Below are 15,657 nucleotides of genomic sequence, written 5' to 3' on the forward strand. Positions count from 1 at the left end.
GCTGTAGCTCAAACAAGCCAACTCATAGCTAAACATAATATGACATTAACTCGAAGCCTCAATTCCCAACAGCAACAGACCCAGGCCAATCACTAAATTCAGTTCTTAATGAAGACTAGGCTGCATTTTCTCAGGTTTGGTGAACTGTGGCCATTGTACTCTGCTTCTGCAGAAGAAACGTTAGCCACATGACCCTCTGATAGGATGTTGGGTGCCATCAGATCGTCAAACACACTTTTATACAAAATCACCAGACTCCAAAAGAGTCTTTCCCAAGTGTTTAAAACAATAATCCTGGCTGGGAAATGTTTAATGCCTTAAAGAGTTCATTAGAAAAATTTATATTCATAATAGTTTAGAATGTCCTTTCGTGGCAGATTCCATAAAGGAGTTAATAGCAAGAAGATGGTGAGAGTCCTTTGTTATATACTCCCTAAGATGAAAGTCAAATTCTTCACCCTTTTTAGCTAAATATGTGATTTGATCATACTCAGGAAAATATTCCATAAGAGAAAGTTAATATGCCATTACCAAGCAAGTCCACTTTGGCCCAACAGTGTCAAGTAACTATAGATCAAAAATACATACTGCTGAGCTATGAAAGAATATTCAAAAGGACCCTGGAAAGAAAAAAATACATATCCAATAATTTCTCTTGGAGTTTGGGCTCTATCAAATAAATTTCATTTTCAGAACACAAAGCGCCTTTTAAAAAAGATTTATAGAATTACAAGTTTCTTACTAAGGTAGAAGAAGTTTCCAGGAAGAGAATTTTCATTCAAGTTGTTGTAAGTCAAATCAAGGACCTCCAGGGCTGGTAAAGAGCCAAATCCTCGGGGCAAAGTATTTAGCCTGTTCATCCTTTAAAAAAAAAAGAAAAAAGCAGCAAGTGTTTAGGCAATATAGATACAGAAATCTCAGAAATGTAACATATTCCATTAGACAACTGCTCCCACACTGGTGTGTATTCTACACCTATATCATAGGTTAATACAGGAGACTAAACAAAAAATGGCATCTCAAAGTTCATCTAATCCAATGTAAAGAAACCGGGAGTGGGGATGAGGATGGGGGTTGGGGTAGGGAGGAAATGACTGGCCCAAAGTGAAAAAGGTAGTAAGAATCAGTCGGGATTTCTGGCTCAAAAGCCAGTGCTAAGATCTCAAAGCCTATTATGAATATCAGTCATAATCATATTCTCTCCTTACTCTATTCCATAAGCCAGTATATACTTACATAAGTATAGCCTGGAAGCACCCTGTAATCTTAAGATCACTTTCTTAGTTATTTTAATTAAATAATCTATATTAATAAACTTGAGGTTATGAAAACTGGCATGTTTGAGCAGAAGCCAAGATATCAAAATAAGTATAGCTAGACTCTACCTCACATCTCCTTCAAAAAGATCTATAAAACATACCAGAATAAGTCCTGATCAGGAAAGCCAAGAAAAAGGAAACAAATTATTTTTTCAGTCTAGGTTAGCCCAGGCAAACAGACAAAAAAGTATGAGAACACTGGGAATGGAGTATAAGCATGGATGGTCCTGTGGAATCATCTAGTCAAGGAGCAGGTTATGCCCCAAAGCAAGAAAAGGTCCCAAGTCCAGAAAATGGGGACCTAAACATATTCAAGGCACAAGAATAATGGTAAACTGGTTGCTCTATGGCCCATAACCCAATTTTGGATCTTAGATCCAAGGTAGATTGAGTCTAAGGGTAGAATTCCAAGGTGAGGAGTGATTGTGGGCCCCAGGAGCAAAGCAGGGTCTCATTTCCAACCCTATCCCAGTCTGAAGCCTACTTCAGAATTTCCAGGGCATGAATACCAGGCCAAAGGGGACCTGTAATTCTGTCACTTTGAACCAGAAGAACTTTCCAGTTGACTGAGAGTGGTTGAGTCTAAGAGCAATCTACTGGAACTCTAATGGGAACAAATCCTCAGGTGTGCTGCCCAGATGCAAGCCTAGGTTAGGAATTTGCAGAGCTCAGACCAGGAGAACAGACATTAGGCTTTTCACTGGATCAGACCACTGAAGGTCAAACACTGAAGGTTTGCAGGTCACAAGCCTGATTTCTCTCTGAAATCCTGGAGTAACATAAAACTCAACATCCTCAAGAAAGCAGCAACAAGACCATCCCAGACATTCCCTCTGAAAATAGGCAGAGACTGGCCCTAACATAAAGGCAGATGTCGGGAAGTAGGCTGGAAAAATGAACAAATGAAAAAAGAATCCAAACATAAAGGAACTATCATAGTGACAGATGCTCAAGACACAGACCCAGAAGAAGAACATGACTCCAAAATATCCGAAAGACACACATAGCTTAGAAACAAGATCAACTAGAATTTCTGGAAGAAATAAATTCAGCAAGAGTTTTAAAGAGTTTAAAATGTTTTTGTAAATGAAATGAGAGCACTACAGAAAAAAATGGAAAAGAAATGAAAGCTATGAAAGAAAGAATAGGAAAGGAAATTAATAGCATGGCACAAGAGGTACAAAATCTTACCCGAGCCACAAATTCACTGAAAATTAAAATGGATGAAAGGGATGATAATGAGACAAGAAATATTATAGTAAAAAAAAAAACCCAGAAGAAAAAAAATAAAGAAAACATAAGCTATCTCATTAGCAAGAACTGTCCTGAAAAAGAAATTGAAGTGAGATAATTTAAGAATCAACAGACTACCATGACCAAAAAAAAGGTGCTTGGACATCAATTTTCAATAAATCAGAAAATAAAATTTCCCAGATCTTTTAGAATCAGAGACTGAAGTGAAAATAGAAAGAATTTATCAGTGATCTGAAAGAAACTCCAATATGAAAATTCTCAGGAACACTATAACTAAAATTCAAAGCTTCTTGGTCAAAGGAAAAAATACTAAAGGTAACCAGAAAGAATTCAAGTACTGAGGAGCCATAGTCAGGATCACACATGATTTAGCAGCCACCACCATAAAAAAACAGAGAGCATGGAAGACAATAGAAGGCAAAGGTTGTATGCTTGGCTCAAAAATAATTTAACCAGAAAAACTGAGAATAACCATATGAGAGAAAAAAATGGATCTTTCATGAAATAGAGCAAAGAATTCAAAATATAGGGGTGCTCACTAATTGGAGAATCACTGAACTAGTTATAGTATATAAAGGTGACAGAATAAAATTCTGCTGTAAACAATAATGAAGGGGATGGCTTCTCAGAAACCTATATGAACTGATGCAGAGAGAGGTGAGGAGAACCAGGAGAAGTTTATATAATTATAACAATAATGTAAAGACAAAACCTTTGAAAGACTTAAGAACTCTGATCAATAGAATGACAAACCACAATCCCAGATGATTCCAGAAGACTAATGATGAAACATGCTACCCACCTCCTGGACTCAGAGAGCAGACTGAAACAAATATACTTTGGACACCAATGCAGGAATTTGTTTTGTTTGACTGTATATGTCTGTAATAGGGGCTTCTTGATTTCTCAGCTGGGGAGGTGGGGTGGTGAGAAGGAGAAAAAGAAGATTGTTGTTAATTGAAAAAATAAAACAATTAAAAAAAAAAGAAAGCTGGTCCACTTGATGACTAGTGCTTTGTTGAATGCAGTCTTCAGATATATAGTTGTGTCTCTTAATTTTCAGATGGGAAAACTGAAGCCTACAGAAGTAGACTTGTTCAATGTTATACAAGTACAGCAGACTCCACATTTAAATTCAGGATTTCTGACTCTAAACATAATCCCATCACCATCTCCCAAACCAGACAGGCACAGCCAAGGTTAGTGCTCACACTAACTACTTCAGTCACTTGTCCTTCCTTTTTTTCCCTAAAAGTTTAAGTATATATATTAATAAATTTCCAAAACTTCAGGAGGAGTCTGTGAACATGGATGTGAAAAAGATTACATCTTTATTTCCACTAACTTCTAAATGAAATTGGACATTTCTTTCTATTATGAATGTAGGTCACAAACATTACTCTGAGAAAGGGTCTATAGGCTTCACCAGACTGCCACAAAAAAAGGTTAAGAACCTTTGCTATGCAGATAAATTGAAATGTTCATTAAAAAAAACAAGTTTACAGATCAATATTTGAAGCTGGTAGGGAATGTGATATGAAAGGTAATTTCCATTATAATCTATTTTCTCATGATGTATGAAAGCCAAGTTACACCCATTCAAAAGCTATTTTAAAAAGGTGATTCAAGAATAGGAAATAAAGCAAAATAAAGTAGAAAGTTACCAACTTCTAACTCAAAGAAGAAAGCCAAAGGAGGATTGAAGCTTGCCAAGACATACAGCTCCCTAACTATTTCATGTGGGAAAATGCAGCAAGTATCCTAAGTGTTAGAAATACAAAAAGAAAGCATTCTTTCTCTTAGCTTGAAGAGTCTCAACCAAGGAAATAACATGTGGCTGACATGCAAAGGAGATTGCTAGCGTCAACAATAACCAAAGCCACACTGAGTTGGCAATGAGATGAGGTGAAGACTGAAGATAAAACATTCAATTCCAGCATAAGGAATTTAGGATTATTTGGTAAAGGACATGTTAGAGATTAGTGAGAAAGGTACTGAATACAATATCTCAGATATTTATTTATTTAAAATGTATCTCTAAACTTGGAAACTCTGAAACAATAAAGTTCAACTACTGTAATAAAGAGTTATATTTTTATAAGTAGGGAAACTCAAAGTCTGAAGTGGTAACTATTAGAGAACTGAGTAGGAGGAACAAAGTTGGCTGAAATTCCTTAAGGCAATTGCAGAGTACTTTTTAATGACACTAAATTTTCCCCTGAAACCCCTCTTTCTAACATCAGTTTTCTTCTGGTTGTTCTCAATGCTTCCCAGTGTTGGAATACCAGAAACTGCAGATCACTGAAAGGACACTGGAGAGGTACATGGTGGGCATAAATATGCTGCCACAGATTACCAAAGAAAAAGTATGCAGGAGAAATGGTGTAAAGAATAGCATTAGAGAAATGCATAAACAGGAAAGGATGGGGACCAGCCTTGTACCGTGAGGAAGGGATCACCAATGGATGGTCGGCGCACTCCACTAGTAACATGTAATGTCAGGACATCAAGATGAAGGCTCTCAGTATACCAAATGCACCAAAAGAGGAAGGAATATAGAAAAGAGTCTCCCAGGACAGCAAGGTATATATGAGTAGCCATCTGCAGCAATGAAAGGGGTACCCACACTGTAAAGAGCACCAATCTGTTGAAATATCAAAGGAGGAGTGAAAAAAAAATCCATGGATATAAATCTAGGGGGTTGGCTCAATGGGGCTGTAGGCATTAGGTGCCATCTGAATCTCAGGCAAAGCACCTGTTTCATAATTAAGAAAACAACATGACTGAGGCACCGCTGCCACCTGCTGACATTTGATCTAAATTGCAGGTTCTGTTTGTTTTTTTGTCTGCTTTTGGTTTGAGGGGTTTTTGGTTTTTGTTTTTAGATTCAAAAACAATCTCTTCTAAAAAGCAAAACTCTGAATCCACCATTTGAAGGGATAACAGTCACTCCTGTTATTAATACAGTTGGTGCTGACGACTGTGCATGTGGGAGGCCCACAAGCAGGGCTGGCCAAAGGAACACGTCCAGGACCCACAGAGGCACAACTTCGAAGGCGGGTGACTAGGAAGCCTAGCAGCCTGTCTCGCAGATGGATGGTTGCTGCTTAACCAAGCTTGAGCTGCACTGTGAAGAGAAGAAAGAGCCAAAGCAGTCACAGAGAATGCCTCCACCAATCTCAGCTGCAGCCTGGATAAGCTTCAGATGGGATCCTCAGGTAGGCAGAATGTCCTCTGCTAAGGCAGGCAAAGGAATTACACTGGCTTAAGGAAATTTAGCCCTGGGCAAGAAGTGGCTCAGGGCCAAGGATGTCAAATCTGATCATGGACCTGGTGGCCCAAAGGAAGCAATGAGAACCATTCTTTGTCTGCTTGACAGAGAATATGGCAACGTTCTAGGGCTTGATCGTAGGTCAAATAAAAAAGGGGCCTCCCTTGGATGCCACCTAGTCCAAACCCCTCATTTTACAGATAAAGAAACTAAGACCAAGAAAAGTTAAATGGCTTGCCCAAAGGAATCTGGTTCTTGGTTGCATGGAATCGGGTTGCAGTGGTCTAGAAAAAGGAGCAAAAAGAAGGGAAGAAAAGATGGTAATGAAGTACGATTATAGTTACTGCTAAGACACAATCTAGAGGGAGGGGCGCTGACCATGTCTTTAAGGCTTAACACTCACATGGCGTAAGAAGAAATCGCCCCCATATTGTAAGAGAGGTCTCTGGAAAGAGGGATTTTAGAGACTGAACAAAGAGATTGCATGAGCTATCTAACTAAATGGAATGACTGTACATCATGGGGAAGAAGAGATGGTCCTCTGTGGTATCTGGAGAAGTGAGCAAGGCACTGAGTGTAGGGCCTGCTTCTGTGACTAAGCAAAAGTTTTTTAGATGACTATAAAATTTTTTTAGAAATCTGTAAAAACAAACAGACACAAAAAAGTTTCCAAATCTGTTACTCTACAACCATAAGCCTCTACCACAGATACCTTAACCTGGGATTTATAAGCCTGTTTCTTTAATATTCTGGTAACTGTATTTCAATATAATCGGTTTCCTTTGTAATCTTATGTGTTGTATTCTATGGATTTAAAAATATTATCCTGAGATTGGATCTAAAGGCTCCACCAGACTGCCAAATGGGCCCACGCCCACCAAAAGGTGAAAAACCCCTATTCTAACAAATGTGGTAGAGAAAGGCCACAAGTGGAAGGTGGGTTTGTGAATGAATCACCTTCAGATATACACAAAAGCAGAGCCACTGAGTGATCACAATGACATGAAGTATTCTGCATGGTCTGGGGCTAACAATAACTGGTACTGTTGTGCTAATGGGTTTTAAGCCATTCAACTCACATGCCCAAATATAGGATGACGACTCTGAGCCACTTCTCAAAACAAAGCATTTCCACTTTTGAGGACCCACCAGGGAGATTCCAGTCTTATTACAGGTTTCTTGTGGAGATACAGACTTATTCTCTGCTTCCTCTACAAGATTTAGAACTCTTGTAAAGTCCTTCACTCTAGATGACCTTTCCAGACTTATTTTACATTATTCTCCTTTACACACACTCTAGCTTCATCTCAACTGTTTTGCAAAGTCTTCCCCAAACCAGGCTTTCCAACTCCTGCTTCTTGACCTTCCTACGGTTCAGTGCATCTCCCCACGCTCACCCCCGTGACGGGAGTGCTCTCTCTCCTGACCTCTGCCTTCCAGAATCTGAGTTTCCCCACAGGAAATCTTTCTTGATTCTGCTCTCACTCTCCCTAAATGGAACTGGATTTCTTCATATTAGGATGACAGATTAAGAGTTGGAAGGGACCTCAGAAGTCATTTTGTCCAACCTGTTCATTTCACTTATAAGAAAACTAAGGCCAAAGAAGTGACCAAAGACAGAGAGTAGTGAGCAGCAGAGGTGGGGTCTGGCTCCAGACCCTCCCAGGACTCTTTCCACTGGATCATTTAGAACTTAATCGAACATAACCTCCTGAATGACAGGAAAAGTTCAGTTTTGGTCCAAGTATCTCCAGCTCTTACTAGAGTGCTTATTGAATTGAACTGTATTTCTCTTATCTCCTCCTGCCCCCCTCTGGCTCCCTAAACTCTGCCAATATAGATGCTGTTTTCATCTGTACTCCCAAAGTTTTGAGTACCGCATGGAATTCAATTAGGCAAGTTCTCCAATTCCCTCAATGGCTATCGGGAGTCATACTACCTCATGAAGCCTTCTTGGCTGAATGGACAGGAGGCAATGATTTTTCTCACCTCCCAATGACCTACAAACATCTCTTGGCACAAAATCCATGAGTGCTTAATACCATAGTTAGCAAAAAAGTTCATTTAAGTACGCATGGACTTGCCTCCTCTGGGCAAACAGCATTTCAGTATGTTGGATGACTGTATAATAAACTCCTATTTATCCAGAATACATGAGGAATCAAGCGTTCTTTAAGGTTCATTAAGACACAAATATATAACCTACATTTATTTCTAAGAACTGGAAGAAGCCCATGTTTCTAAAGAACTAGAAGAAGAAAATAAATTGTAATTGGACCCAATTTTATATTTATCTTCACAATTAAGAATGTAGTCAGCATCTGGATCTGTAGTTCTTTGAAGGTCAACGGCATGAACATTAATTATCACTGCTCAATACTATAAAAAATGCTGCTGATTTTTAGTTCCTCAAGTTCTTATCTGAATAAAGACAAGTTTGCTATATCACGGTATAGGCTTGATATATTTCTGATGCCTGATTTTCCACTGTTGCTTCCATCTCAAAAGGGATGCCTTCATTTAATTTGCCTAAAACAGTGCTCTTCATACAGGAGAACTTTTAATGTCACTTGAAAAGGAAGAGACGAGTTCCTTATTAAAACTGGTCTTTAATTCCTTTCCATAACTTAAGGGTTTTGTTCCCCCTTGAAAAACTCCTTCCATGTCTTTAAAATACTAAATATAGAGAGCTTTCCTCAATCAATAAAACATCAGAAGCAAAAACCACAAGCAGTTACAAAGGACAAGAGAACAACTAACATACTCTAAACAAAGAAAAAAAGTGGAAAAATTGGTCCCAAGCTCACTAAAACAAGGTACTTACATCTAGCCTTTTTAACTGATTTTCTTAAACCAACTCAATGAGTTCACTGAACTGTAACTATTCTCAGGAGGTTTGCTTTGGGCTCTAGATTTGTAAAAGCATTGGGATAGGGAACTCCTGGTGTGGAAGCTCCTTCTATTGTAATGCATACTCTTAGAAAGCTACCTGTGGGGTGGGAGGGAGTGAAGAAAAGAAAAAAAAAGTAGAGGAGAAGAGAGGAGAGGAGGGAAAGAGGGAGAGACAGAGAGAGAGAGGGAAGGAAGGAAGGGAGGGAGGGATGGGAGGAAGGAAGAGAAGGAAGGGGGAAAATGGGAAACAAAGGAAGTGGGAAGAAAGGAAAGAAGAAAGTATTTGCATTGGATCTTTTCTGGCCCACTTTCCCTCCCTATCTCTTACTTTACCCCTCCCCACCTTCTCCTACCCCATCCCCAACAAATAGCAGACTTTTTTTAAAAAAACTAAGAAAAATAACAGGTCTAAAAGCAGGCCCATCCTGTATCTCCTTTAGGCTCTGCTCCCTTTCCAGACAGCACAGAAAAAAGATGCTGGCAGACTTTGTAGGGTTTTTGTTTCCTTTCACAGCTATAGTTCATTCAGAAACAAAGAAAACCTACAACCAAATCCATTGTGTAAGAAAACAGAATAAAAAAAAATCAATGAATTCAGTAAATGAAATGATTTTCATTATTACTTCATATTAAATTTATATTTTACCTGGAGAGTTTCTATTGCCTTTTTTCTGAAACCCTCAACTTAACTAATCCACTTAGTAGCTATTTCATTTCAGATTACGGCACACAGAGAATAACAGCTTGACTTAGTAGTTTTGCTTAATATATGAGGTTTAATACCCAAGCTCTTTTCTGAGGCCAAGTGGTGTCATGGAGAACCCCCAGCCTAGCTGTCACACTAGAGCTGCGTAACCTGAGGCAAACCACCTAACTTATGGAGCCTTCATCTTCTCACTTACGAAAGAGGGAAAATCCCCACCTCATGAGGTTATTCCCAGTATGTGAAATCCAAAAGGATACTGTAGAGCCCTACAATAATGTAAGCTTATGCCTCTGTAACCTCAAGTGCAGGATGATCTTCTTTTCACTTTTGTAGCTTCTCTCACAGGAATGTTGGGAGAATTAATGAGGCAGTAAAGGATAAAATGGCTCCTATGACCCTGAGTAAGAGTGGGGAGTGAACCATTTCCTAGTTTCAAATACGCAAAAAAAGCCCAGCTGTGTTACTACCACCCCCACAGCTCCTGACCAAGCACTCCAAAGCATAGTAACATTGTACATTAGTAGAAAAGCACCTTGGTCATGCCTAAGTGAAATAAAATTTTATTGGGGAAAAAATATAACAAAATGTTTCTATCACTGCTCCCACCAATTAACTTCTCAATTAGCTACCAAAGAAACCCATCCCAGGTGGGCTTTTTCAAAGACTGTATCAGAGCAATAAACCCTTAAAAACAAAACTTTCAAAATGTTAGATGCAAAAGGCCTTGTGAATGCCATCGCTTGGTGGCTCTTCCCCCCTTCTCTGGGTACGCACCCAAGGTTCAGGTGTTTGAGTTTCTGGAGGCTGCTAATCTGCGTAGGCAGCTCTTCAATTTGGTTATTGAAAAAGTTCAGCACTTCCAGATTCTTCAGTTCTGCCACGTTTGGAGGCACCGCTGTGGAAACAAAATGCTGAGCATGAACACAGAAACCTGACTCTCGGCAAGGACGCCAGCAACACATTTTTTTTTTTTAAACGAAAGAGAGATGTGACTCCAATATGACCGTCTCTTTCCCATGTAACTGTCTGTTAACATCACTTTTGGTTCTGCATCCTCCAAGAAATAATCTTCCACTGTGGCGCTGTGCAAATATCCTTTCTCACAGAATATGCTTAACAAACATGGATGGCGTAGAAGAGATGAAGAGGAAGGGACAGAAAAATGCAAAAAAAAAAAAAAAACCAAACCCACCACAAGAATACTGCAGTGCCAGAAATACACAGTCAGCTGAAGGCACAATCGGGAGCCTTGTACAAGCACACTTTTTCTCTCTTCTTTAATGAACTTTTTTTTTTTTAATGTAAGGGCTTCCCTGAAAATAAAGAGCAGAAGCCCAAATCCCCTCTTGGGGGAATGACCTACCCATTTGACTATTTAAATAATCTAACATCTGAATAGCTGTCTGCTTAACATTTCACTAAATCACAACAATTTAAGTTCCATCTCAAATGATGAACTGTTCAACCAAGCCAGTTTTCTGGTCTTCTCCTGGGTAAAAGATTATGATCAATACACACAAAAAAAGGTTACATCAGATTAGCAACAGATCAATGCATGGTTATTATCTAGAAATATGAAAAACCACCTCAGCAGCATGATATGAATGCTATTGTGCTGATCAAAGGTCTCAGGAAAACACTAAAGGACCTGAAGGGTATATTTTGAATACAGATCAAAAAAAACAACAAAAACAAACAAAAAAAAACCCCTCAGTTACAAGGATGCTTACAAATAACAACAACAAAAACAATAAAGATAATAATGGCTGACATTTTAAGATCTGAAAAGTATTTTACACATATCTAATTTTCACGACAATCCTGGGAGAACAATCCCGCTATTAATATTCTGATTGTGGTTGAATCAAGGGACATTAAGAATTTCTGGCCTCGGTCCTCTGTGTGTGTGTGTGTGTGTGTGCGCGCGCGCGTGTGTGTGTGTGTGTGTGTGTGAAGAAAATAGTAATGGGCATTCCTGAGAAGTTCTCACCAGCCCTTCCACACTGGGCATGGTCCCAGTAGTGATAACGCTGAAGGTGGTGAAGCATTTGGGGCATGAAGCCAAGCCCCCAGGACTTTGGTCCGTAACTTTCATTTTCATGAAAACTCATACATTTATGGTCTGGTTCCTTTTAGAGGGAGAGGGAGTTTGGTAGAAGGAAAGGGAACATTGTCTTTGGCACCAGAGACTACAGGAGAATGTAAATTAATGTGAGATTAACTACAAAAAAAGAAAAGGAAGACAGAGTTCCAGGAGGTCAATGGCCCGAATCTGGACTTTGTTCCTGACAAAGCTGGTGGCTAACCTGGTCAATTTTAATGGAAAATCTAGGGGGCTGGAAGGTATCTCAAATTGTGCCTTCTGATATTGACCTTCTATATTGCCTGTGTATACAATTTTGCTAGAGAAAGCAGCCATTTTGAGTATGGCCAAAACAACAAAGAAGCCCACAGGATTCAATTTCATTCACTTTAGGATACTCACCACAATAAAGCTAAGTAAAAATATTTAATTGCATGCTTTGTATAAATTAGGCACTCAATAAATGTTTGCCAGCTGAGTAGCTGCAAGCTATCTTATCTGTTAACAAGAAGTTATCTGACATGCAGGTTAAAAAAAAAAAAGCCTTCTGAAGCGCAGTACTAGAGATCTCCTACTATTTGCTCTGTGTCTTTTAGCTACCACTACGGTGTCTTTCACTGCACTCCTCTTAGTAGTGTTAAGAGCAGTAAGGAAAACTAGCGAAACCAGCAGAAAATGATGATCTCGATTTAGCCACAAACCAAGAATAATGCAGCCAGAATTACTGCTGCTTTCCCAAAGTCCCTCTGCCAATACAATTAAATGCTGGTCTGAAGGTATCGCCTTTTTTGACAGGATGAGAGATTATTTCACTCTCCTTGCTAAATCAGTCCAATTTAAAACCACAAATTATGCTAAATGTGATTTAGGGCTTTGTTCTGTGGACACAAACAATAACCCCACATTCAATTTACTCAAGCTCTCCTGGCCATTTGGTGTGCATAGGAATGTTGTGCTGAGGATTCCGTTTCATCTGCAGAAAACCCTCTCTCCCCAGATATGACCAACCTAGTATTCTGTCCCAACTATGAAATTTTCTTCTTAGCCACCATAAGACTCAAATGACATTAATCTTTAGGCTTGAATTTTGTAAGTAGCTATGCCATTATCCAGTTTGCTGTTGTTCAGTCATGTCTGAATCTTTGTGACTCTGTTCGGGGTTTTCTTGGCAAAGATACTGGAGTGGTTTGCCATTTCCTACTCCAGCTCATTTAACAAATGAAGAAATTGAGGCAGACAGAGTTATATGACTTGCCCAGGGTCACATAGCTAGGAAGTGTTTGAGGCCAGATTTAAACTCAGGTCTTCCTGACTCCAGGGCCAGTGGTCTATCCATTGCATGACCTTGCTGCCCATTAGAGATGGAGAATCCAAAGCACATTTTTGACAGACTATTTCCAATGAAAATAACAACTACATATTTAAAGAATATTTTACAATTTCCAAATTGCTATCCTTTCAATGACCTGCAGTGTCACCTAAGCAGTGTTTTGAAGGAACCTGGGCATTCTTTCAGGTAAAGAAGAGGGGAATCAGTATCCCAAAAGTGAGAGAAGCGGGTACTCATGAAAAGACATGGAAAGTTGTTTCTGGGGAACTGCTAAAAGGCAAGTTTGACTAGAATGAAACACGGGGAAAGCGAGCAAACTTAAATAAGACTAGAAAGTAGGTGGGTACCAGATTGTGGAACGGTTTAGATGCCTGGTTAAGCAGTTCATATTTAATCCCAGAGGTAAAAGGGACCTATTGAAAATTTCAGAAGTGAGGCAGAAAATTTATAAACGGCTTCGAGAGCTAACCAGAGGAATTTATCATTTAAAGAACGGAACAAGATAAAACACAACTGAAGTGGGTTTCTCATAGCAGTTCCTCTTCAAGTGAAAACTGGATAACTATTTATTAAGAATATTGTAAAGGGAATTTCTGTTCAGGACTTTTTGGACCATGTGACTTCTAAGGCCCCTTCCAAAACCAATAGAGAAACATAGATGTAGGGGTGGATGGGTCCTCCAGTGTCACTGGGCCCAACTCCCATCATTATATGGATGAGGAAATTGAGGCACAGAGGCTGAGTGATTTGCCTCATCACACTATGATTCTGTTGTAGTATTATGCTTAATTTTTATAATAACAGTAATAATAATTAATAGCTAGAATTTATATACTGCTTTAAGATTTGCAAAGTATTTTACAAATATTATCTCATCTTATCCTCAACAACAACCAAAAAAAAAAATCCTGGGAGGTAAATGCTATTATCTTCTCTATTTTAAAGATGAGGAAACTAAGGCAGTTAGAAGTTAAGTGACTTGCCCAAGTTCACACAGCTAGTTTGTGTCTGAGGTCACATTTGAACTCCTGTCTTCCTGACTCCAAGTGTCCAAGGTCACACAGGTATGTAGTAGAACCAAGTCTCTTCTGACTCCGGGTTTTGTCCTCTTTCCAATGACTAGAAATCATCCTGACAATTTTCCTTCCAGGCTCACATCCAGCCATGTGGCCAAGATGTTAGTATGTTTTCCCCCTCCCCCCAAACTCTAAGAGCACTTTGAACTTCCCTCAGCCTTTTTCACCACAGATTTTGCACTATGTTTCTGTATATATCATATCCTTTCAGTGGAATGTAAGTTCCCAGAGGGTAGTGACTATTTTGCTTCTGACTTGTTATGCACAGTGCCTTGCACAAAGTGGGCATTGATAACATAACTTTTGAGTTTAATTAGTAGAAAGTATTATGAAGGGAAAGATGAGGAATAATTATGTCCCTTAAAAAGCAAGTACCAGAGTCGGCATGACATTAGCTGTAATTTAGACAAAACCTGGCTCTGTCCACAGAGGCAGCCAGTTCAGACACACATCACATAAATAAAAAATTGCTATCATCTAATTTTCACATGAGCTTTTATAAGGATTATTGTGAAAATCTGGTGCTGATAATTTGAAGTTGCTTCTAGAAAATGCAGGAAAAAATGATGAAAAAGAAAAATGTTAAGGAAAACGATGACACATTAGCCAAATCAATGTTCAAATGTAAACTTTACACAGAGCATCCATTTGGAAATGTCCCCCAGCTGTTGATCAGTTCTGTTTCTATACTGTGGGGTGTACAAAGCTATTAGACATAAAGAAGTAGGCCAGTGAGACAAAGAAGTGGCTCGCTCCCCAAAACAAGTGAGTTAAACCTAAGCCACTGAACGAATGAACAACATGATTTTTAAAAAACGGCATATGGGCACAGAGGACTTAAGTATTTTCAAAACACACAATACATTTTTCTACTTCTCTCACTATTTGGCCACAGGGGAATAGTCTCTCCTGACACACGTACTGGACGTAGGAGAAAGATCTCTGCTAGTTGTCAGATTATTTTTGGAAGTGTTCTAGATGCAGAATAAGGTGACTCTACCATGCCACATACCGTGACTTACTTTGGTAATTTAATTCAATTTAGCAAACATTTTTTTAAAATATCTGTAAGCAAAAGTATATGCAAGGTACCTGAGATAGAAAGATAAAAATGGTACATCAGCTGCCCTCAAGGAGCTTACATTCTACTGCAGGGTTGGGGTATGATACAGACACAAATAAGTATAATACTAGATAGTGTGTTATGAAAGCAAAGGACAAATCCAGACACAATGTTCTAGAAGGACAGGAGAAGGAGGAAGACAGTTTCCATGGGAAGGATCAGAGAAGACTTCATGGGAAAGTGTTACATGAGCCATTTGGAAGGAATAAGGGCCACATACCAAGATCTGGGAGGCACTGGGACAGATGGCCACCTGTACCATAAAATCTTGTGGAGCTCTGTGGCATCCAAGTTTTATCTTCTGTTTGTTTAGGCCTGAAAACCTCCAAACCACCTAAATGTCATATCTAAGAACCAAATCTTGATGCTACTTCTGAAGTCAGCTACATAGTAAGCATGGTTTGACAATGCCTAGAGATGCTTCATAGGCAAAGCAGTACAGATGCTAGGAGGGGGGAAAGGGGGCTGCCTACCTACCTTTCTCAAGAACACAGGAGACATCTCTCATGAGCTTCTCTGAGGCAAGAAGCCTCAATACATCCAGTCTAGGAGTCAGACTGGTAGCTAAGAACTTGTGGTCCAAGCGTCCACTCTGACCCCAGT

The 15,657-nt window shown here is 39.2% G+C and overlaps 1 protein-coding gene across 1 annotated transcript in view; it reads right to left on the reverse strand.

Moving 5' to 3' along the window:
- The window catches only part of RSU1 (Ras suppressor protein 1), a 219,787-nt gene that overhangs the window by 156,067 nt on the left and 48,063 nt on the right, over positions 1 to 15,657 (reverse strand). Inside the window, exons 4-5 of the mRNA XM_027847963.1 lie at positions 10,217 to 10,337; positions 743 to 861 (exon numbers count right to left, since the gene is read on the reverse strand). Coding sequence (XP_027703764.1) covers positions 743 to 861; positions 10,217 to 10,337 — 240 coding nt within the window. The remainder of the gene's footprint in view (positions 1 to 742; positions 862 to 10,216; positions 10,338 to 15,657) is intronic.

Source organism: Vombatus ursinus, unplaced genomic scaffold (assembly GCF_900497805.2).
Source record: "Vombatus ursinus unplaced genomic scaffold, bare-nosed wombat genome assembly UNPS02005459.1, whole genome shotgun sequence".
NCBI classification, from domain to species: Eukaryota; Metazoa; Chordata; class Mammalia; order Diprotodontia; family Vombatidae; genus Vombatus; species Vombatus ursinus.